General features: G+C 43.6%; 1 protein-coding gene across 2 annotated transcripts in view; it reads left to right on the top strand.

The window, feature by feature from the left end:
* Nucleotides 1-23967, top strand: part of GRIN2A (glutamate ionotropic receptor NMDA type subunit 2A) — a 389186-nt gene that overhangs the window by 218132 nt on the left and 147087 nt on the right. For both annotated transcript variants that reach the window (XM_080677101.1, XM_080677102.1), the window contains one exon: nt 11788-12380. In XM_080677101.1, coding sequence (XP_080533227.1) covers nt 11788-12380 — 593 coding nt within the window. The remainder of the gene's footprint in view (nt 1-11787; nt 12381-23967) is intronic.

The following is a 23967-nucleotide window of genomic DNA, read 5'->3' as shown; positions in this document are numbered from 1 at the left end:
GTGACAGAAAAGCTAACTCAAATTGGCTTAACCAAAAAGAGATGATTAATTGGGACATGCAATGACAGCATGGGTACTCGGCTTCAGGTGTGGCTTGAACAAGGTGCTCAACAAAGATGTTAGAATGTGGTAACTCTCCACCTTTCAGCTTTGCCTTTGGTTTTGATGGTTGCCTTCTCAGGATGGAATATAGTGGTGCAGCATGGCTGCCAGAAACTCAAGTCTAACAATGAGAGAAACGGTCTTTTCCTAATTGCTTTCTCCACAAATCCTGGGAGTCAGTCTGAATGGGCCAGGTTAGGACATGTTCCTACCCTTGAACTAATTGCTGACATTGTGGGGATTAGATGAGCCAATTGGCTTGACTGAGAGAGGGGGAAGGATGGCTCCCAGTGGAAATTCACTATTATCAGTAAAGGACGAAAGGATGATCAGTGGTCAGAATAACAAATGCCTATGATCTGGCTCAGGGAAGTTCACGCTTCTTTAAGAAAACGGATGTGAAAAAAATGGCTTCAGGTGCGAGATCAAGGCCAATGGCTTAGTTACAGTTGGAACTGACCAAAAAAACACACACAAAATAAAACATAACTACAGCAGCAACAACAACAAATGATGCTCCTGTGTAGCCTCAGGTGATCTGTAATTGCTAACGACCCTGTTTGGAAGCCTTGAGTTAGATGCTCACCTGCAGTTTGACAGAGCACTTGGGTGAAGCCAGCTTCCGCCTTTGCTATGTCCTTGCATAGAAATAAGAGCCTCAATCTCAGCAGGTGTCCCTTCTTGTCCAGCCCTGCTAACGATCCAGAAAGCCGGGTTGGGGCCAAGAGCATCAATCATCAGCAGTTCTGAGGGATGCAGAGGATGTTGGGCTGTTCTTGGTGTAGTCAGGAAATACATCTCTTCATACATTTGTGCATTCTCTCCTCCAGCATTGTATGATTCGCTGGAGGGAGAGCTTAGCTCTGGATGATGAACTGAGAGAAAGTCTGGAATGCCCAGGTAGACATGAGAGTTCCAGCCTTTCCATTAGAGGTCAGGGTACCAATCGACGAACTGGTACAGCCGACAGTTACATGCTTTACAGTATCTTCAATGTAGGCTGCCCTCTGGGCACAGATCAGATTCCAAAGGGAAGAACAGGGCTGGCTCACATGAAACCCCAACATGCTCCAAGTTCTAGGTCCCCTCCCAGCTCCCCTGCTGGGAGACACTAATTGTGCATTTAACAGAGGAGTTGTTTGGAATTAAATTGACCTAGGAATTAAATCCAGACCCCCTTCCAGATCTACTGGACACTTGCTGTGTGATTTGGCCTCTATTTACTGTCCTAACTCATCTCCCACCACTTTCCTTTAAATGACAGCTGTTTTGACCTTCCTTCTGTTTCCTGAACTTGCTAAACCCTTTCCTACCTTTGCACACGCTCTTCTTCCTGCTTGAATGGCTCTCCTTACTCGCACCCCCCCACCCTCAGCTTTTCTTGGCTGGCTTTTCCTTGGCATCCTTTTGATGAGTGCCAATGTGGCCGACCAGGTGAGCTAAAGCGGAGCTCCTGGGCTTTCCATGCCACTCCTGAACCATTGCTCATCTGCTTTCCTGGAAACTAGTCTATGTATTGATTTCCTTCTTCCGTGTCTATCTAATCCCCTAAGGATGGAACCTTCATAAAAGCAGGGACCTTTGCTTTGGTAGACTTCTTCTCTAGATTCACTTCCCCTGAACAATGCCTGGCACATAACCAGAGTTTGTTAAATTCATTGAATGAATGAAAGGCAATCAGTAGCCTGGCCAGGTGGCTCAGTGGTTGACCAGGAGGTCGCAGTTCAATTCCTGGTCAGGGCACATGCCCAGGTTGTAGGCTCAATCCCCAATGTGTTGATGTTTCTTTCATTGATGTTTCTCTCTCTCTTTCCTTCTCCTTCCTCTCTGAAATCAATTTTTACATATATATATCCTATCTAATAAAGAGGGAATATGCTAATTGACCATCACTCCATCACAAAGATGGCTGTACCCACAGCTGAGGCCAAGTTCCCATAAGGAGCCTTAACGAGCAATCAGCAGGGACCTGAAGCTACACTTTCCCCCAACCCTGGAAGGGCTTGACAGGGGACCTCAGACCACACCCCCCACCTGGTGGGGCTTGACAGGGGACCTCAGGCCATGCCTCCTGCCTTGGCACCAGGCTGGGGGACCTTAGGCCACACCCCCCGCCCAGCAGGGCTTGATGGGGGACCTCAAGGTGCTGGGCTAGGGGACCTCAGGCTGCTCCCCCCACCCCAGCACCAGGCCGGGGGACCTCAGGCCGCACCCCCACCCCAGCATCGGGCCAGGGGACCTGAGGCTGCACCCCCCTGTCTGGTGGGGCTTGACAGGGGACCTCAGGCTGTGCTCCCCACCCAGTGGGGCTTGATGGGGGACCTCAAGTTGCACCCCCAGTGCTGGGTTGGGGGAACTCAGGCCGCACCCCCTGCCCAGCAGGGCTTGATGGGGGACCTGAGCCTGCGCCCCCCTGTCTGGCTGGACTTGATGGGGGACCTCAGGCCATGCCCCTACCCAGCGGGGCTTGACAGGGGAATCTCAGGCCATGTCCCACACCTGGCGGGGCTTGATGGGGGACCTCAAGGCATGCCCCCCACCTTTGTCTGGGCTGGGAGACCTCAGGCCATGCCCCCGGTCCTGGTGCTGGGTCAGGGGACCTGAGGCTATGTCCCTTGCCCGGCAGGACTTCACAAGGATGGGACTGGCCAGGTCTGGATCTAGCCCAATGGGGGCAGGGGCCTGCCAGGTCTGGGTCTCATGCAATTTTGAGGCGCATGTGGGTGGGCGGGGACTTGACTCTGGGTCCCATGGTGCACCCCAGACTCTGACAGGAGGAAGGTTTTCATATACATTTTACTAATTTTCTTTCATCTCTGACACTTCTATTATAGAGAAAGGGCAAATAGCAATATTAAATTATTTCCTCTAATTAATCCCCTTTTAATGTGCACGAATTTCGTGCACCAGGCCACTAGTGTGTGCATATATATATATATATATATATATATATATATATCATATTTTTTATTTAAGGAAGGCAATCAGTATATGAATGTTTCTTTCTAGAGAAGCACAACTGGCAGGTTCATTCAAATACATAAAGCAGTAGTTTCCCTTTCTGCCCATTGGCAGCCTTGACTCAGAATGCTACTCCTACTCTCATTCCTAAGGCAGTGGCCTGGTGCCATGCATGGTTTTGAGGACTCAGAAGGGCCTGGTGCCCTGCCCTGTAGAATTCTAGTGTGAGGAGCAGGCAAGATGCGTGCCTCTCAGCAACTAGGCAACCACACACAAGTCAGGGCTGTGGGATGGGAGGTAAAGACAAAGGTGCTGGAGATTCAGAAGGGTAGGAATAAGTAGGAAGTGGGACACTAAGAAGTCCATGATGGATGTGGTACTTGGCGCTTGATGGTCAAGGCTACCATCATCACCCCTATTAACATCAACTCAACCTTAACAAGCACCTCCTATGTGCCAAGTGCTTTATGTGCATCACCTCTGAAAATATGCACAGCGACCCGTTAAGCTGTGACTGTTAATATTATTCCAATTTTTCAGATGGGTAAACAGAGGCATAAGTTAAATTACTCACTTGTGCTAAGAAGCAGGTCTCAGGCGGGCTGTCAGCAAAGCCCATGTCCCTCCTACAAAGCCCCTGTTCCTTGTAGAAAACATTTCGTACCTGATGGCTTCATGACACAGCAAAGAGAGCACCAAATTAGGAGGCGAGAGGCCCTGTGTCTGTTCGCACGGTACCACTGATTTGAAACAAGTCATCCAAGATTCTGGGATCTCAGTTTCCTCACCTAGAAAATAGGGAAGCTGGACTAGCTGTACCACATCTTGCTGTCCATCAGCGTATTCTGGGGAAAATATTAGTACATATTCTAGGGCTCCTTAATGGAGATTCTGATTCAGTGGGGGATGGTGTGGAGCTGAGAAATCTGTAAGCATAAAAAAATCCCCAACTGAGCTGATGCACAGCTACAGGGCTGGATACTGAAGGCTTAGATTAGTGTTTTCAACTCTGGCTGCACATTACACTCACTGAGGGAATAAAAAAAGTCTTTGACCCTGTCCCAGACCATCTGAATTGGCATCTTTAGGGATGAAGCTGGCAGGGGTAGGAGAGCATCGGCTTTAAAGTGTAAAGACTATTGAACTCTTGGAATGTGGCTAGTGTGATTGAGAAACCAAATATTTAAATTTATATTTAAATAGTCATATGTGGCCAGTAGGTGCTGTGTTGGAAGCCCAGGCTCGGAGGTGGATAAAGGCTCCCTTCCTTGATCCCCAAACTGTAGAACTATTCTTAGAAATTACCTTACTTAATACCCAACCCCTCCACTCTGTTCCAAGAGACTAGTGAACAGATTCTGTGTTAAGACTGGTGTTGCTCTTCTGGTTTCTGAATCACATCATTCCAGCCACCTTGGATAGCTACCCTTGCTGGGAATCCAACAGTCACCAGGAACTTAAGATTAAACGTCTCATTTGAAGAGAGAGGAGGAGAAAGCAGAACCAAGAGGCTTAGGCTATTTTAGAAGAATGCTAGCGGATTTGTTCCCAAGAGAAGCAAACTGGGGATAGAACATAAATCATAAAAAGGTCCAATGAGTGGAGATTGATTGAAGTGGAATTCTGTGTTTGTGGGTGATGGAGCTGATGTGTTTTGGGGAAATGATGGACAGGGGAACATATGAAGGCTTCCTTTGGTTTTCCTTCCAAGCACTCATTACATGGCTCCATTAGATCACTAGTTCAGTTTGTTACATGTTTATGGAGTACCTGACCTCTCTCAGGTACTGAGATAGATGCTGAGCCCCAAACACTTGAATAGTCATGGGGTTGGTGTGTGTTTTTACTTCATCTTGAACGTTGTAGGAGCTTCTGAGAAAAACTAAGCAGGGAGACACAGTGCTCCAATTTGAACATTAAAAAGAGCTCTGTTAGTGGTGTGGCATGTGTGTGAGTCTGGGGTAGGGACTCCATAGTCTGAGAGAGAACTGCTGACATTCTGAACATAAGCAGGTATAATAGAGAAAGGAAAAAGAAATAAACCTCTGGGTGATGAAGAAGTAATTTGAGCTTGAGTGATGGTTAACTGTAGTAGTAAATGTGGGAAGAGACCCCTTCTTCTTTCCTGATAGGAAAAAAATGAAGGCTAACACATGAGTCATGAAATGGTCCAATGAGTGGAGATTGCTTGGGATGAAATATTGTGTTTGTGGATGATGGAGCTGATGTGCTTTTGGGAAATGGCACCTGAGGATGACTTCCCCTCTCAGCCTCAGTCTCCTACATAAACTGATTGCCAATTGATTGGAGATCTTTGACATTTATTCTCATTTCTGGAGGTTTTCTTTTATTGAGTGGTGGTTATTCAACACACACACACACACACACACACACACACACACACACACACACACACGTTTCCTGTTCCACATACCTGAAAACACTTTTTCCAGTAACTACACATTCAGATTCTAGATTTTGATTGCCTGGTCTTGAATTCTGGCCCTTCAAAATCCAAGCTATGTGAGTTTGGGCAAGCTACATTCTCACTACATATTGGATATGTCCAATTACTATTAGTTGTGATTGTAACCATGATGATGGTGATGATGATGATGAGTAGAAGGATGATGATGGTGAGTGATGATGATGATGATGTTGGTGGGGAATGGTTATAATGATAGTGGTGGCAGATAATGATGATGAGGATGGATGGATATGGTGACGGATGATGATGATGGTGGGTGACAATGATGATGATGGTGGCGGATGACGATGATGATGGTGGTGGTAGTGGTGATGGTGATGATGATGATGGGGGTGGGGGATGATTATGATGATGATGGTGGAGGAGGAGGATGAGGAGGATGGGTGATGATGGGATAGAAATCCTCCAGTAGGACAGATTTAGCTTATATGTATGTGAGAATGCTATTCATCTGAATCCTCAAGCTTATCAAGTTTGATACCTTTACTTTTTATCCCCTCCATGGAAAGTGAAATGAAAATTTTTAAAAGCTCAGTTGATACACAATAAGAGTGGCAGAAAGTAAATCATGGCTCACCAAGGCAATCCTCTGGCAGGAGAAAGAAAATTCCCAAGGAGTTTCTCTTGATCTTGGATGGGTTACCTGCATTATTATCCTTTTTCTTGGTACCCACCCTGGCAGGCAGAAGGAAAATAAGTTATAGAAACGGGGGCAGGGTTGACCCTGTTTCTCTTATGCTTCCTGGGAATGAGGCTTCTGCCATTTATTTCCTCACCCAATATTTATTGGGCCCTTACTGTGTGTCAGACATTGTGCCAGGCTTTGAAGACACTAACTTGAATAACATCCTGCCATTGAGATGAGGCAGAGAAAAACAAATAAATCAGTGTTGGAGTTCATATACTCATGTCACAGAAATTCATTTCAATTGGACTGGTGTGGGCACAAGTGTTGGTGCTTTTAAATTACTTTCCAAGTGATTCTCTGTGCAGCCAGGAATGAGAGCTACTATTGTGTGTAAGGAAACATTGGATGGCATTTTGCAATAACAGCTATTGTCAGCTTGGAGCTACGTATATTTAGGAAAATCCCTTAACCTCTCCTCCTGTGTCCTTATGATAAAAGCCATCCATGATTGTTATAACCACTTGCAATACCTCATCTCTTGAGGACTTAGAATCAAAAAGAGATAATGGGTGTGGGTGCCCTTTATAGCCTTTGTGGAATGAGTAAGTGAAATGAAAGTTGGCATTAGACTCTATTAAACATCAGACTTTGATACCCATGGAGTCAGGTCTGACCCTGAGCACCCAATCAGGCTCTGGAACATCCTAGAACATTAGAATGAGACCTCATGTGGGACTGAAGCACAGAGTTGAGAGCAGACACCCAGAATTCCACACCTCCCTGCCTCCCTCGCTTTGTGTTTAAAACAGTTTGTTCTGTGTTCTGCAGAGCAGTGAGCATGGGGAAAACTGCTTTTGCTTCAGAACCAAAGTGGGTGTCTGAAATCTGTTCCTCTCCCCCAGCTTCACGCTGCCGAGGAGGCTGGTGCCAGAGGTGGTCAGAGGCTGCTCTACAGAATCCGAAAAGGACAGGCTGAGCAGTGGCAGGAGGTTAAGTGCAGGAGGGACAGTCTCTGCTATCCATGCAGGGAGCAGGAAGAATGGCCAGTGCCCTGAAAGAAAGGGCCATTTGGCATATCAGCTGCCAGGCCCTGGGAATATGGCCAAATTCCCCCATCACCTCCTGCCAGTCCATAAAACCACCTTAGAAAAATCCAATGCTAAATGTGAGCCTCTTCAGTACCTCGCTGTGCAATTATGTTTTGCAAATAACTCTTGAGTCCATCCCTCTGAGGGGATTGCAATGCCTTTGGTCCACAATGGCTTTTGAAGTTTGTTTCAGATGTCAGAGGAAATGAAAGTGGTGTAAGGTAACTGCATGAAGTCCATGAAAGACACAAGTGATGGTTTCTCTCTAAAGCATTATTCATCACTGTGAGGAAAGACAGTTCCTTCTTCTCTTCACACAGCTTCCTTGGGTTCAGGGATAGTGGGTTGGTTTGCAGGGGGAATGTAAGACCAGCATGCCAGTGGATCTGGAGATACCAGTTTATGAAATAGGATAAGGATCCCCTTAGGTTTCTGGGGTGTCCGTGTGGTCTAGAGGGCAGAGCACATGGAGAGGAACCTCCAAGCTGTTGGGGTCCTCATAGATAGATGAGCCCGTTACTTCTACCAGCTCATCCCATCCTCACAGCAACCCCATGAGATTGTGCTCACAATTCCCATTTTATAAGCAAAGAAACGCAGATGCAGAAAGTTTAAGTGATTATCCATGGTCTCATGGCTAGTTAATGCAGTTCCAGGACTTGAACTGAGGTTTGATGGACCAGAGCCCGTGCTATTTCAACTACAAGGTTTGACTGGTGAGCATGCAGGGGTAGGCTAGAGAGTCTAAATTTAATGTGACAGGTCCAGGGAGGCCATAGGTGACTGGCTATAGAGTAGAGAAGTAGATTGGTTAAAGCATCAGGCAGCCATGAATAGGGTGAGTTATTGAGATTCTCAAGTTCAGAGTGTGAATTACCTCCTTAGTGGAGGGGGTAGCATGAGCCCCTGATGTGAGACACTGAGATTCCTGGCCTATGGGGAAATAACAGTGACTTACATTTGTTGATCATTTGATATGTGGTGGGTTCTGTACTGGAAGCTTCTATACAACTCAATGAGGAAATACTATCATTACCAACAGCATGGTGCAGGGGTGAAAAGCTTGGAATTTTGAAGACAGGTAAACCTGATTCACTGCCTGTGAAACCATGGAAAAGTCACTCTACTCTGAATCTATTTCTTCATTTCTAAAATGGGGATAATACCAGTTTAGGAAGTTTGTTGGGGGTGGGATTAAAGGATAATCTCACAAAAAAAGTGTTGTTAGCCACATGACTGTCATATATAGTAAGCACTTCAGTCATGTTAGCTGGTGTAATTATTACCATTGCCATACCCATTGTACAGATGTGCAAACTGAGGCTTGGAAAGGTTAAGTGCATTTTCCCAAGGACACACAATTAGCATTAGTACCTGGGTAGTCTGACCCAGAAGTTACGCTGCTATTCTTCCAGGGAGAAGATCTTAGTGAGGATCACAAGAGAGTAACAGGAGAGACTGAACTTGGATTAAAGTATTGCAAGACAGGCGGGTGGGGATGCACAAGGCAATGAGTTTGCACATACTCCCCCAGATAGCCTGTGCCAAGCTCTTGGCCAACAAACTGCTATCCTTATAATGATCTTTCTCCTTCATAAAGTTCCCAATGCAGCCGTGCCCTCCTCTCTGTGTGGAGAACCAGATAAAACTGCATTTGCATATAATTCTGCCTTGTGCACAAAGCTGCTCCTGGGTACACTGGTCATGTCTAGCTCATAGTACATGGAGCAAGGTTGTTGGAGCATCCCACATACCATCAACTCCTGCATGTAACATGTTTGACCTTCACCTCCACCAATACCAATTATTCCAAGGAAGTTTGTTTATGTGGGTTGTCTCTGAGACTTTTTTAAATTAGGTTCCAGCTGTGCCCTTAGCATATGTCCTCCTGAGAACTTTCTTAGTTCCTTGTGTGCTCAGTGCAAGATGCTGGTCCCATTGCCTTTTGCGGTCATACTGTAACTGGTGACTGGCTTCCTCAGAGGCATCTTTGCTCCTTATTACATTTCTTTTGTAATTCAATTTGGAACTTTTCAGTCCCCTTCCAAGAGGCACATGACAGCACATAAGGTTGATGAATATAACTGCCTTCTGACTTCACTACTGTGCTCTATTCTGTGGGTGGGTTCATTATGTTGCCTTTTTTTGGTATTTAATTGCGGTTCTATGGATACCTGTTGGGGCTTATAGGGCTCCTATATCTCATTATAAATAAAGGACACACTAAATGTATTTTGGGTGTTTGATGGAGAAGGGGTTCCTCATGATAGTAGGGTGATGATGTTGAAAGGTTTTAGTTTTTGGACATGACATTCAAGAGCCATACAAAACACAACCTCAGATTCTGAATTCTTCCCTTTCACTTTATGTTTAAACCAAGGACAGTCTCCTTAGGCTTCATTCGCACATTCATCCACTCATGCATTTCCTCACCCTCCATTAACTGATGTGTCATGTGCCAAGCCTTCTGCCAGGTTCTGGGGACAGAGAGATGAGGACAGCAGAATCTCTGCCCTTGAGTAGTCCACAGTCCTGTTGAGGATGATTTAAAATGATTTATCAATCCAAGATTATTGGAATTCTCCAAAAGCTACTGTAGGGAAAAAGATAATGACCCAAAGTCTTTAAACCTGTTTCCCATTTTAATTGATTTAATTAGGTAAAATTTATAGAACCGTAATGTTGGAAGGGGCACAGAAGACATTTATTCCTGTTTTTATTTCTCTCTTTATTCAGTCTACACTGCACTCAAATTATCCCCCTAACCCCTGCATTTTGGAAAAGGGGAGTATTTCGAAGAGTTATAGCTTTTGGCCCATTCAGATAAAACTTTCTGTTCAGTGAGAGCCCACAGCAAAAATTATGCAGAATAGTTCAGAATTAAGATACACAGCTACAAAGTATTGTTCTGAAAGATATGAATGGAGTTGTTCACTCTTAACACACACACACACACACACACATACACACACACAATGGAGTCCCCATATTTGTACTTCCAAGTTTGTGGAAAGTGCACGTGGTAAATACAGAATGCAAAATGAAAACATGCATGGCTACAGTACAACAAAGACCCTTTGAGAATTTTTTTTAGTTCCCAGGAAGAAATACATCTCAGCATTGGTCAAATCCCAATTTGTTGTAACACAGAGGCATACCTTGCTTCATTGGCATTTTTGCACCTGGGGTTAAGATGATATTCAGTGATCCAAAGAAGGCTGTGGTTTGTGTTGGAAAGGGTGCTGGACATGGAATCAGAGCCTGAGTGTGGATACTCACTAGCTGTGACCATTTTGAGCCTGTTTTCCCGCTGCTAACAATATACCAACCTCTGAGGATCCTCATGCAGCTTTGATGAGAGGTTTGAAGGTAATTTGTAAGTTATACAACTGTATGTATCAGCTGCCTTTTTCAAATGGAAGCTTGTTCTCATGATTAGACCATAGACTTGGGGAGGTGTTAGGACTATTAGAAGCCACTCAACCCAACACAAGTTACCACCCCACTTTCAAGAATAAGAGCACCCAGCAGCTCCACCTCATGCTCAGAATAAGGTGTAAGCCTCTGAACATAACCCCCGAGGCTATATGCGATGGGGTTCCTGCCAAGCTCTTGAACATCACCTCATTCCCTCTATTTCACAACCCATAATGCATTTATCTATAGTTCCTGGCATAGTCAAGATGTATTCTCAGGGATCCTATGACTCTAATATCCATCCGTTTTCCCTTTTCCACACCTGGATTCTCCTTCAACATTCTCTCATGCCTCTCTCAGCCCCCCAGTTTATGGAAGTTGCTCTTTCTCAAATTCCCAGCAGATCTATGAAGACAGAGGCAATGTCTGTGCCTGCCGTATGTATCATTTCTCCAAGCTGTTTCTGCACAATTAGGTGCTCACTAAATATTAGTTGATTGACAGATAGATGTCCACCCAGCATTTATTATCCTCTATATTGCATAGGAGTCTAGATTTCAAGGGACAGAAATTGTACTACAGTTGGCTCAAGTGAACATGGGAACTTGTTGGCTTATAAATCAACAGGTCCAGAGTAAAATGGCTATGGGCACAGCCGGCTCCAGGTGGTCTAAGTGTCATGAGGAATTCGTCTCTATTTACTGACGTTGTTTTGTCTCTGATGGCTTCATTTCTCAGCTATGAGCCTGGGGGCCAGAGAGAGTTCATTCTGTTGGAAGCATATGGACTCAAAGGGGCAAGGAGGATGGGATGAACTAGAGGAAAATGAGGAGAATAGATGATGAAATGACAAAAGTAACAGATGTTCCTCACTGTATCAGGTCGTGGACTCCAACTTCAGGACTTCTCTCATCTTTGTATTTTCAGTATCTCTTTCAGGGTGGGGCGTACAGTAGGTGCTCAGGAATGTTTGAAAATGAATAGATATGTGATTTATTTTCCCTCACTTCTAGGAAGGAGCTTCTGTTAGCCTATAAAGACAGATGGTGCTGTATAAACTGCCTTCTGCCTCATCTTATTTTTCTTTTTTTACCTGTTGTCAGGATCCGACGTCTACCTTCTTCCAATTTGGAGCGTCCATCCAGCAACAAGCCATGGTCATGATGAAGATCATGCAGGATTACGACTGGCATGTCTTCTCCCTGGTGACCACCATCTACCCTGGCTACAGGGACTTCATCAGCTTCATTAAGACCACAGTGGACAACAGCTTTGTGGGCTGGGACATGCAGAATGTGATCACCCTGGACACCTCCTTTGATGATGCAAAGACACAAGTCCAGCTAAAGAAGATCCACTCTTCTGTCATCTTGCTCTACTGCTCCAAAGATGAGGCTGTCCTCATTCTGAGTGAGGCCCGCTCCCTGGGCCTCACTGGGTATGATTTCTTCTGGATTGTCCCCAGCTTGGTCTCTGGGAACACAGAACTCATCCCCAAAGAGTTTCCATCAGGACTCATTTCAGTTTCCTATGATGACTGGGACTACAGCCTGCAGGCAAGAGTAAGGGACGGCCTGGGCATCCTAACCACTGCCGCGTCTTCCATGTTGGAGAGTTTTTCCTACATCCCTGAGGCCAAGGCCAGCTGCTACGGGCAGACGGAGAAGCCAGAGGCCCCGCTGCACACCCTGCACCAGTAAGAGGCGGCGCTTTGCTTTGTCTCTCTGCTTGGGACCAGAGTTGTGTTTTTGTTGCTGTTGTTTGTTTGTTTAAATACTAAGAGCAATACATACTCATTGCTGAAAATGTGCACTGAAAATCAGGAGTGTTGTGTATGTGCTTATGGGATTATTTTGTTTGATTCTGCACTTCTCTCCCCTCTTCCTCTCTTCTCTTCTTTTGTTTTTAAGTAACTTCGTATATTGTTTCCCAAAACTTAATTTTTTTACTTAACAAAATACCATGAAAACTTACACTTGAGATTTATCTGTCCATCCATCAATTCTCTATCTATATATATATTTCAAATATGTATGTGCATATATGTAGATATATGTGTGTACATACATATGTATGAATATATAGATATGTGTGTATGTAGATATACATTTATAAACATACACATATGAAAGCCTACATTCTTTGTAACTTACTCATTGCATTCTTCAATAGGAATATACCATTATTTATTTATCCAACCTTCATAATGATAGAAATTTAGGTTCTTTTAGGTTTTTTTCATTAGAAACTAAACTGCAGTGCTAATTATCCTACGTGTCTTTTTATGCACATGTGCAAGTATTTCTCTAGGGTTGATTCTAAGAAGCAGAATTTGGGGGTCATAGAGCATGTGCATTTTAAAATTTAAGTGTCTACTGCCAGATTGTCCTACAAAGCAACTATATCAATTTATATTCACACCAGCCGTTTGTGAAATCACTTCACTTCCCACATCCTCACCAACATGTTAACATTTGGAAAACTGCCCACAGTGGTGCTCCTAGTCCTTGGTTGAGTGTGTAGCTGAATTTCTCCCCTTCTTATGTCCTACATATTTCTATAGGGCATTGGAAATCTTGGCAGACACGCTTTTAAAGCTGCATTATATTCCATCACATGGATGTATCATAATTTATATAACGACTCCCATTTTGGTGGACATTTAAGTTAAAAAGTATGTTTGGGAGAAGCATCATTGTTCTTTGTGGCCCATCATTATAACTCAGCTGTTGAGATTTAGAAGCATCACACTCATACATCCATTTTGCATGCTTTTACCTGCTGTTTGCTGATTTAATCCATGTTCAACTCTCAGGTAATGAGCAGTGTGGCACTGTGATTAAGGAACTGGACTCTGGAGATTTGTCAGGGTTCAAATCTTGTGTCAACCACTTTCTATATGACTTGGACTTTTTACTTTTCTGGGCCTCAGTTTGTTGAAGAGCGATGATAATGGCACCTATTTTCTAGACAGCGGTTCTAAACTTGATTATGCATGAGAACCACTAGGAGAGCTTGTTAAATCAGCTTGCTGGGCCCCACGCTTCGAGGCTCTCATTTAGAAGCTCTGGGGTGGATCCTACGGCTGTAATTCTAACAAGTGCCTGGGTGATGCGGGTGTTGCTGGTCTGGGGGTCATGCATCGAGAACCAACGTTCTAGGTGTTTTGTGAGGATGAAATGAGGTGATGCATGAAAAGTGCTGCTTAGCACAGTGCCCAGCACCTAGTAATGAGTGAGTGACTGTCAGAGTGATCAGTGAGGTTTCTCTGGTCACCAGAAATGAGTGTCAGCAGACTAGTTTGGTTTATTATTAGCAGAGTAATGCGTCTCTCTAAAATGGTTCTGGAAGTTTTAGGACTTTGAATCTGCTCCAGTTCAGGAATTATCTCTGGGCTGGGGCTGGAGGTGTGTGTATGTTTGCACATGTGCATGTATGTAAGTGTGTGTGTGTGTGTGTGTGTGTGTGTGTAATAGGTGCATAAAGTTGACATAATCCTGAACAACTCTTGAATTAAGAAATCATGGCCCTTTGAAATCCCCCCCCCTTTTTAATGATCTTGTTTCTACATTGCCACTTTCAGCATTTTAAATAATTGTTCAAATAGCAGGAAGGAGCTGGGGTAAATCCATAGGAAACACGGGAGCCTCTCACAGAGGCAGGATTGCTGCCAGCCCAAAGACAAGCTCTAGGCCGATGATCCTTACTCTTCATTACAAGAAGTGCCCTGCAGCTGGGATATTCAGAAATGGATAATTTTGATGGAAACACAACTCAATTTTAAGGCAATTGAAATAAAATATATACAGAAAAAGGAATTTGAGAAGGATATTCAGATCTCCTCCCAGTGACCACCCCAAATTCCATTCCTAAAAAAAATCCTACTGCTTTGAACACTGCCATGCTATCTCCAGGAGTCATGCTTTTGAAGGCGGCTGATGTTTCATAGCTGATGTTTCAGCCCCGGAGGAGGAATGCGTCAGGTGTGGTAGGTTATCTGCTGCCTGGTGTTTAATGAAACCTTTTTCCATTTATGGAGCGCGGTGGTGCTCACTGAGTGTGTGGGGCTGGAATCTGGCACAAGCAAGCCCCTGACCACATTTCCTCATCATCACAGGGCTCCTAAGCATGCCTGGGAGAGTGGCCCCTTTCCAAGGCAAGGTGAGCACTGGGGGCTTGAGAAAGCCCAACGAAGGCAGTTATTAAGAAAAGGATTAAGGGGACTGTATCTTTCCATCCTCCAAAAATCACCCCTCCCATCCAATGGACCCTGTGCTAGGCCTGGTGTAACCTTGCCCCTCAGAGAATGTACAATCTGATGAGGACAGTAGAGATTTGTCTGAAGACAAACTCAGATAACAAGATACCTCTCTCTCTCTCTCTCCATATTGAAAAAAGAATACTATGGGAAAGTATGGAGTCCAATAAAATTCCCACCCTAGTACTTACCACAGAGAACAAAGGTTAACACGTCACATGTGTTTCACAGTTTTAAAAGAAATAGCACATTACTGATAAGGTAGAAATCCTGATCATACCTCTGTCCAGTCCTGCTTCTCTCCCTTCCTCTCCATGGGAGGGGAAACACTACAATAAACATGGTGCCATTCAAATCCATCTACATTTGTTGTTGAAATATGTGCAACCTTAGACCCAATATAGTTCTTTCTTAGGTACCAAAATGGTATTTAAAGTGTTAGAATTTTCTTTACCTCAATCTTATGGTTTCAAGATTGATCTATGAAGATACATAGAATTCAAGCCTATTCCTCTCAGTTGCTGTTTTGTATTCTGTTATAGAAGTTATTTAAGCATCTGTGATTTAATCACCCACCTTGATGGACATTTGGTTGCTGGATGGCTGAAGGCAGAGAACAGAGTTGGACCCATCACTTGTTCAGTGGAGCCCAGGAATCTAGAGTTAGGGGTTTTCATGCCAAGCTTTAAAAGTTACATTTCAATTGGATTTAAAAGTCTTCCTTTCTAAAGCATCTAGTAAAGAAGTAGCTCTCACTGCTCCCACTGTGTAGAGGGCGAGAAGCAACTGGCTTCAGAAGAGCATCAGGCACAGCCACACCTGATGGTTTCACGATGCATTACTGAGAGGCTCTGGGTCCCACTCTGACTGGTTGAGCACATCTCGGGGCTAGTGGTGATGTCCCTCGGTGGTCCTGTGGCTATTATTCGTAATCGTATGCACAGAGCTTGTGTAGTTAGGCTGTTGCAACAGTGACTTATTGTTTATGATGCTGGACCGGTACAAAGGAGGGCTTGCTCTGGGGGACATGTTGATCTTACTGTGGACCTGTTTCCATTTCTGGGATTCTGGAATGAAAAGAGTAGGGGAAAGGGGGAAATAGTCTTTAGGTTGAACACTCCTGGTTTTACAGAAGGCACTCTGAAAAGAGCAGTCAGCATTTTCCAAAGTTCAAAAATAGCTCAGCCATGTTATGTAACCTCCTCCTCGCTACTGCAAAGTTATTAAACATCTGTTCCTTCGCCAAGCACAGAGTTTTCACTGGCGACTCCCAGCACTGGGAAGGTAAACCAGGACCTGTTTCGCTGGGGTGGAACATAGGCTGTTCTGTCCAGTTCTGTTCCAAGATCTGTCCAGTTCACTGGTGGATGGGGCTCCCTGGGAGGCACTGTGGCCTCGCCGTTAAGGGTGTGGGCACTGGAGCCAGGTTGTCTGGTTTGAATCCATGATCAGAACTCTTGTATTCTAAGACTTTGGGCAAGTTACCTAATTCCTCCAGGTCTGCTCCCTCAGGTAAAATACGCATATATGAAAAGTATTTCTGTCTTAGCCCACAGCCTGGCATATGGAAAGCAGTCTGTACATGGTTACTGTAATAGATAAAATGTATGTGCGTGTTTTCATGTGTTCTCCATTGGAGGAAACACATGTTACACTTACTGAGGAGGCGATCACAGAAGGGATAGCTAGATGCGTTTTTTAAAAATATATTTTTATTGATTTCAGAGAGGAAGGGAGAGAGAAATATCAATGATGAGAAACATTGATCGGCTGCCTCTTGCACGCCCCCTACTGGGGATCGAGCCTACAACTCTGGCATGTACCCTTGACAGGAACGTAACCCAGGACCCTTCAGTCCGCAGGCTGACGCTCTATCCACTGAGCCAAACCAGCTAGGGCGGTAGATGCATTTCAGATCTAAATCCTCTTGTCAAGGGTTTACCTTGGGAGGAATCTGGCCAGGGCGAAGAAGAGCAGTGTGGCATAGAGAAATTCATGGGCTGGGTAATATGACAGAATTGGTTTTGAATTAGTCACATACCGACCTAGTGTAAGTTACTAGCCACTCTGGACCCAGGTTTTTATCTAAAATGTATGTGTGTGTGTTATAGTCATCTGTTCTTATTAAAGAAGAATTAAATGGAAGTCTATATGTACAGCACTTCTCATTGAGCCTGGCAGGTGGTACGCATTTCACAACTGTCATTACTGCCTTGTTATTATTTTATGATAATGATGATAATCATCATCATCATTATTATTACTTTAACTTATACTGTTAAACTGCAAGCTATACACAGGCAAGAATGTGAGAAATGGAGGTGTATTTTAGTCTTATTTTTTAACATCTGAATTGCAACAATATGTCCTGTGGCACTGATGTTAGTCGAGGGAGTAAGAAATGGAGAAGTTACTGCATAGCAAACCAAATAGAAGTGCTCAAGTAGATCTATAGCCCAAACGAGTAAGAAAAGAACATCTTCTCCTGGGAGTATTATGCATTAGTATTGAGGGAAAGTTATTTGGCCTTAACTGATGACACCTGACTTGACCACTTACGTGTTTTACATTAACCTCTTGATTTATGAAGTCAGGCCTCTGCATTAAGAAGCAACAACCTTGTAAATTATTATCCAGATGGATAGGAAAGGAATGGAAGCTATATAAGTGAGAGTGAGTTTATTTCATATCCAAGTTACACTGATGCTTTTTTCAGGTTTTGTTTCTAAAATAATTGTAGGAAAAGTTCCTGATTTAATGACCCACAAAGAGACTGCACTAGCCTGGTTGGCATATTTTTATTTGATAACGAGAATGATCACTGTTGGTTCCTTTTTGATGTCAACAGAAGAGCCTGTTCAGTTGATTCTCCGAGCTTGACTGGAGTTAAAACAGGGTGAATGTGATAACTTTTTGCAAATATTTGTCTGTTGGACCACCATATGCTCCACAAACATTTCTGGCAATGACACCAGGCACCCAGGAGACCAAGCCATACTGTGGGTCTGTGCTGATTGGGACTCTGGACTCAGGAACAGGGACAGGCTGAACCTCCAAGAGATATGTAGTGAGAGAAGCCAGGGCATGTGCCACACCGAGACCCCAAAGCATGTTCCATGGCACTCTGTGACTTAGTGGGATGTGAGTTTGGACAGTGCTGTGCTCAAACCCTCTCCTTATCTGGGTTGTCCTGGGCAAGCTACTTTCCTGCTTTAAGCCTTCATTTCCTTGATTGAAAACAGAGATCATTCTAACCATAGAGGGTTATGGCAACATTTAAATGCACGCAATGTACTTAGCCTAACACCTAGGATGTAGTTGGCACACTAAGAGGTTAATTCTGCTTCTCTGGACCAGTGCATAGCTTGAGCTGGACCCCTCGTGTGTCCTGCTGGACCCATGAGAAGTGGGCTGTGCCCCTGGGTGTTCAGCCTGAGAGCTAAGTCAACAGCCTCTCATCAGCATCATCTCAGTTTGTGGCGTCTCTCCTGGAACACAGCCTCTCTTTCTTGGCTGGGAGTCAAAAGCACCGTATGCCAGCCCTGCAATGCAAGTCAATCATTTCCAGTTGGCATCCAATGAATAGCTTGACAAATGGTGGAAACCTGATGCTGGCAACTTGAAAGGACCGAAATTGGCTGGGCCTTCACCTTGAGGGAACGGTGGTTTAGGTTGTTTTGGGGTCATACAGAAAATGTAAGTATTGTTCAAATTTGCTTTAGTCCAGATTCAAGTCTGGATGTGGAGACCAGCCTGCCTAACAGACAGATGTATTGATCTATTTCCTTCAGTGCTATGGGGAAATTTTTCATTTTAAAACTTGTTAATTTGGTGACATATACTAATAATTTGTTGCAACTATCTTCTGGAAAAAGATAAAGCAAAGGAAAGCATCTTCTTCATTACTCTGGTGCCTGCTGATCGGGAGTATACTGGGACTAGAGGCTGTTCATGTGTAAGCACCGGGCCAGTTGGGAGACTATGACATAGTCTAGGGGAGAGAAGATGGTGACGTGGGAGAAGTGGGTAGACTCAATGCATGTTTTGGAGGTAAAATTAATAAGATTTTATAGATGACTATGAGGTAATAAAAGAGATATATGATAATAATTTTTCACTTGTACAGGTGAATAGATGGTGGCGCCTTTTACAAAACCGGTGAAGAGACAAATTGGGGGGAGTAAACACACATTTGAGACAGCCATATGGAAATCTCAAGTAGGCAATTGGAGGGAAGAGCCTGAGGTCAGACTGAAAATACAATACACAAGTTTTGAGCTTATTGGTAGCAGTTACAGCCCCAGGATTGGGTGAGATCACGTATGGAAGAATGAAGAATCAGAGGAGGGACCAGGTTCAAACCATGAAGAGTTTCACATTAATTAGTAAATAATACCAGAGGGGGAGGAGAATACTGGGAAGAAGGAGTTGTGAATTTCAGCTCTCTTTCCCACATGGAGACTTCCTATCCCAGTCTTTATTTTGTCAAGTGGATGTCTGTGCAGTATCCGCTATATGCTAGACATTGTGATGGTACTATGGACCTTCCAAAGCTCTATAACAGCCGTGGGCAAACTACGGGCCCCCGGGCCGGATCCGGCCCGTTCGGCTGTTCTATCCGGCTTGCGGAGCCGAAAGAGCGGAGGGTTCTCTTGCTCTCCCCTCCACTCCTTCACCAGCAGCAGTGTTAACATGGCAACGTTGGGAAACACGGCCGCAGCTCCTTCTTCTGAGTGGGCGGATTTATATCCGCCCATTCAGTAGAAGGAACAACCTCTCAATCTTCCAGAGGCTCCTTGTAATGCCCGCGGACGCGTCCCCCGACATCACCCTGGGAATGCGTAGACACGTTATCGTGGTGATGTAGGGAGACACGCCCCTGGAGAGCACAGTATCAGAGCATTAGCTAAAAAGGAGACCAACAACACTGTTCCCACTGAAGTTGATGTTTTAAAGACCAAAAACCTTTCAACCCAGTCTACATTGCCATCTACATCTACGTCCCGGGCATAATTTGGAAGTTGCACTAAAGAAAATGTTTAATTTACTGTTTACACATTTTGTTCTTTTCTATTTGTTTTAGTTTTAAATTATTTTATTATATTTAAGTTTAATTTGAAAGGCTTTTGAACCTTTCCTTTGTTAGGCAATTTTATTTTGCCTTTGCCATCTTCAATATAAGGTATGTTATTGTGCTATGATTCCTCCATTTTTTGAAGTTTCAAATTATAATAATTGGTGTTTACATTCTTCTTGTTAAAATGTTTGAAATGAATAAAACTATTGAAATTAAAAAAAAAAAAGACCGTACCCTTTTATGTAATGATGTTTACTTTGAATTTATATTAGTTCACACAAACACTCCATCCATGCTTTTGTTCCGGCCCTCCGGTCCAGTTTAAGAACCCATTGTGGCCCTCAAGTCAAAAAGTTTGCCTGCCCCTGGTCTATAATCTATGGGCAGTGCTAACCTACCTGGGTTTAGTGCAACCTAGTAGTAAAGTAAAATGTATCATAGGATGAACTGCCGGGAAAATAGAGTAGGAGTCGTCTGAGTCAAAGGAAACCAATACCATACTGGTCTGGAGTTGTGACATAGGTGGTGAGCCAAGCTTTGGATCTTAAGAAATGGGGAGGTGACACCTCAGGAAGGGGAAAACCTCTACTTTTTGTTTCATTTTTGACATGGGAAACATCTGCTGTCACACAAAACAACAAAGTTAAACATTTTTCTCCACTACAAGAGAGGAGCATGTGGCCCAGTGTGAGGGGCAAGTGCTCAGAGCTGGTTCCTTTGCAAGCTGATTTTTGTTGGCTCTCTGGAAGAGTGTCTGTCTATGCACCTCCTCCTATGGAGGACAGAAGCCCTCCTTGTCATCCCTTCCAGGTGGGAGCTACTGAGCCGAAATGGGCCTCTTCACCTGTTCTCTGCTTTTGTTCTCTTGCTTCTCTGCTTCCCCATCTCCTGCCTTCATGTGAGGGCTGCCTGCCTGCAGGTGTGACTGAGCCCTTGTGCAGGCTCCTGGTGCCTCAAGGCGGGATGGATCCCAGGAATGGAGGCGTCACTGTTCATCTTGGTGATGCTAGCTGGATTCTGCATGGGCATGGGAGGCCAGCCACAGTGTTAGACAAGTCCCAACGTCTGGTGAATGAATTGGCTGATCTGCTGATGTTTGGTGTACTCTTGCCCAAATCCCCATAGACATTTTCCTGAGGATTTGCTTTATTTGGTTTCAACACAAGGAATAAACATACTCTGCTCAGCATCCTGCATAGTGGAGAACAGCTCTCCTGAGACCTGTGCTCATTTTCTTTTCATTTCCATCACTATTCATAAAAAGATGTTATAAATTTAATTAATACATCATTCTGTGGGGGATACTTTGAGTTTCCTAAGTTATGTTATGGAAGTATATATATTTTAAAATGTGACATAATAGAAGTGTTAAAGCTCTCTAATGCTACAACCTACCATGCATTAAGTGCCTGGCTCCTTTGTGCCAGTCACTTCAGGTACATTATCTTAAATCCTTAGGTATGAATTTGGATGTTTTCACTATAGATAATTATCAACTAATTCATTTCTGTGGTTGAATGATTTGATTGTATTTCCAGAGGTAGGGTGGACTTTAGGTGCAGTATGATCAAGGTTCTGGTTCTTTTCCTTATGATCTCTTGACTCTCCTCTCTGGGACTTGTCATTTTTGTTCTCAAACTGCTTCCTTCATGACTTTAAGTTTGCTGCCAGCAATACCTGGGATAACGTCTTTGTGGCCATATTAGGTCTTATGCCCATCTTTGGACCAATGCCATATACTAAATGGCTTAATTCTGGACTCCTGACCCAATTACTGAGAAGGCTAGGATTAGGTTACAAACAAACCAGACCTACTCTTAGAACTGGGGATGAGGTAAGCTTTCCCTAAGGCTATGGAGTATTGTGGGAGGCATGAAGGCTCAACCAATATGAGTTCTGTTAAGAATGAGGAAGAGGGAAGTTGATGTTGGGTATATGACCAGCAGGTCAATTATAAATCATAATAACTCATATTATAGATGAGGAAACTGGGGACCTGTGAAGTTAGTTAACTTGACAAAAGCCACACAGCTAATATAAAATGAAGCCAAAATTTAAATCCAGTTTTCGTTGGATCTAAACCCTGTTATACTACTCCTAGAAGTTGTAAATTGACCTGAAGTTGCGGTTGACTCACAGAATGGTTTTACTATTTTCAAAATTATAAGATTTCATAAAAAACTATGTTTTTTAGCTAGTCTTGAAAAATATGAAGAACCGATGATAATCCCACATTTGCCTGGAAGTCTTAAAAGTTGGGGCAAAACTATATGACATGCATTTGGGTGCAAACCTTTTGCTCCTCAGGGAGAACCTGGGCATTGTGAATACCATCCTGATTGTGTCTTGCTGTGCTGGGAGTGGGGTTTATGGAGTGTGTATCAACCCTTTTCTATTCATTCTGATGTGACATTTTCTCATTCACTGGATCTGTGGGAGTTGCTCAGCTAGTTTCTGGATTTCTTTCACTGAGAATTGTGCCTGTGCAGCTCATGTATATCAAAGGCTCCATGTGCAGCTGTAGATTCAGTGTGTCATGGGAGGAAGTGAATTCAGGAGCCTCCTAGGTCACCATCTTGTACTGGAAGTTTCCTCACACCTGGAGATGGTCAGCTGGATGTGTGAAGTGACTTCAGATCAAGAAGGGCCTGCCCAATTTACCTTAGTCCCCACCTAGACCACTTACTCATTTATATTATCTCTATGGCCTCTTTAAATATTTTATTATATCATAATATGTCTTGTGTTTATTTTATTAGTTTTATCATTATTTATAATAATTTCAAAACAAGAACTTGAGTGATAGATAATGGAATGAGTGATGACAGGAAGTTTTGATATCTTTTAAAAATAATATATTTTTATTGATTTCAGAGAGGAAGCAGAAGGAGAGAGAGATAGAAACATTGTTGATGAGAGAGAATCATTGATCTGCTGCCTCCTGCATGCCCCACACTATGGATGGAGCCCACAACCCGGGCATGTGCCCTGACCAGGAATTAAACTGTGACCTCTTGGTTCATAGATTGATGCTCAACCACTGAGCCATGCCGGTCGGCCAAGTTTTGATATCTTACCTCCAGGGTTCTTTACACATGAGTCAGTACAACAAGATCTGAGGACAACAAGGTCTCTCTCTTTCCATATGCTTGCAGCTTCACTGGGCAAACATCTGGCAAAATCACAGAAAGAACTGCTGATTTTCTGTGACTAGAGTCTCCATGGGATTGAAGAGGTGTCTCTAAGCTTTAATTCACATTTTCTCAAAACAAAATAAAACTGTCTTTTAAAGTTTCAGCTGGAGATGTCTGGGAGATAAGTCATCTGGGACTACGTGGTCATTTTATATGGCCCAGGGTCATAAATTAACTTCTCCTGTCAATTGACAAGTGTGAATTGGGGTTGCTTGTGCCTAGATGGCTTGCCCACTGTGCAGTGGGCATGAGCTTACTGAATTTCCCAAAGAGAGCTCTCACTTGTCAGATTAGATTCATTTATAGATGTTCTTCTAAAACTGGAAGAAAATATTTGTTCTGGTAGGAGGTGGGGTGAGTGTCCAGCTTTTCTGCAATATCCTGAAATCTGTCAGATGAATGGCAAGTGATGGAGTCTCAACAAACCCATGTTTCTTGTTAAGGCTCACTGCTGAATATGTTAGTTTTCCATTTAAACCCCGTAAAATATATGGTTCTAATCTGATTTTTAAAATGATTCTGGGATTTTCAACATTTGCTGCAAAAATAACTCTTGGCTTTGTAAATTCTAACTGCTAGGGGTATATTTGAGAGATTTAATGGTCACATTCATCTTCATTAAATTTTATAGTATTGGCTTCTACTTCTGACCAAGATAGAGCGATAGGGACTGGATATATTCTAATCTACTAAACAAAGCAACCAAAAATGGGAAAAACTATATGACATGATTTTTAAGACACTCAATATCAGG

Source organism: Plecotus auritus (genome assembly GCF_963455305.1).
Source record: "Plecotus auritus genome assembly, chromosome: 7".
Taxonomy (NCBI): Eukaryota; Metazoa; Chordata; class Mammalia; order Chiroptera; family Vespertilionidae; genus Plecotus; species Plecotus auritus.
This window is presented reverse-complemented; position numbering and strand designations above follow the sequence as displayed.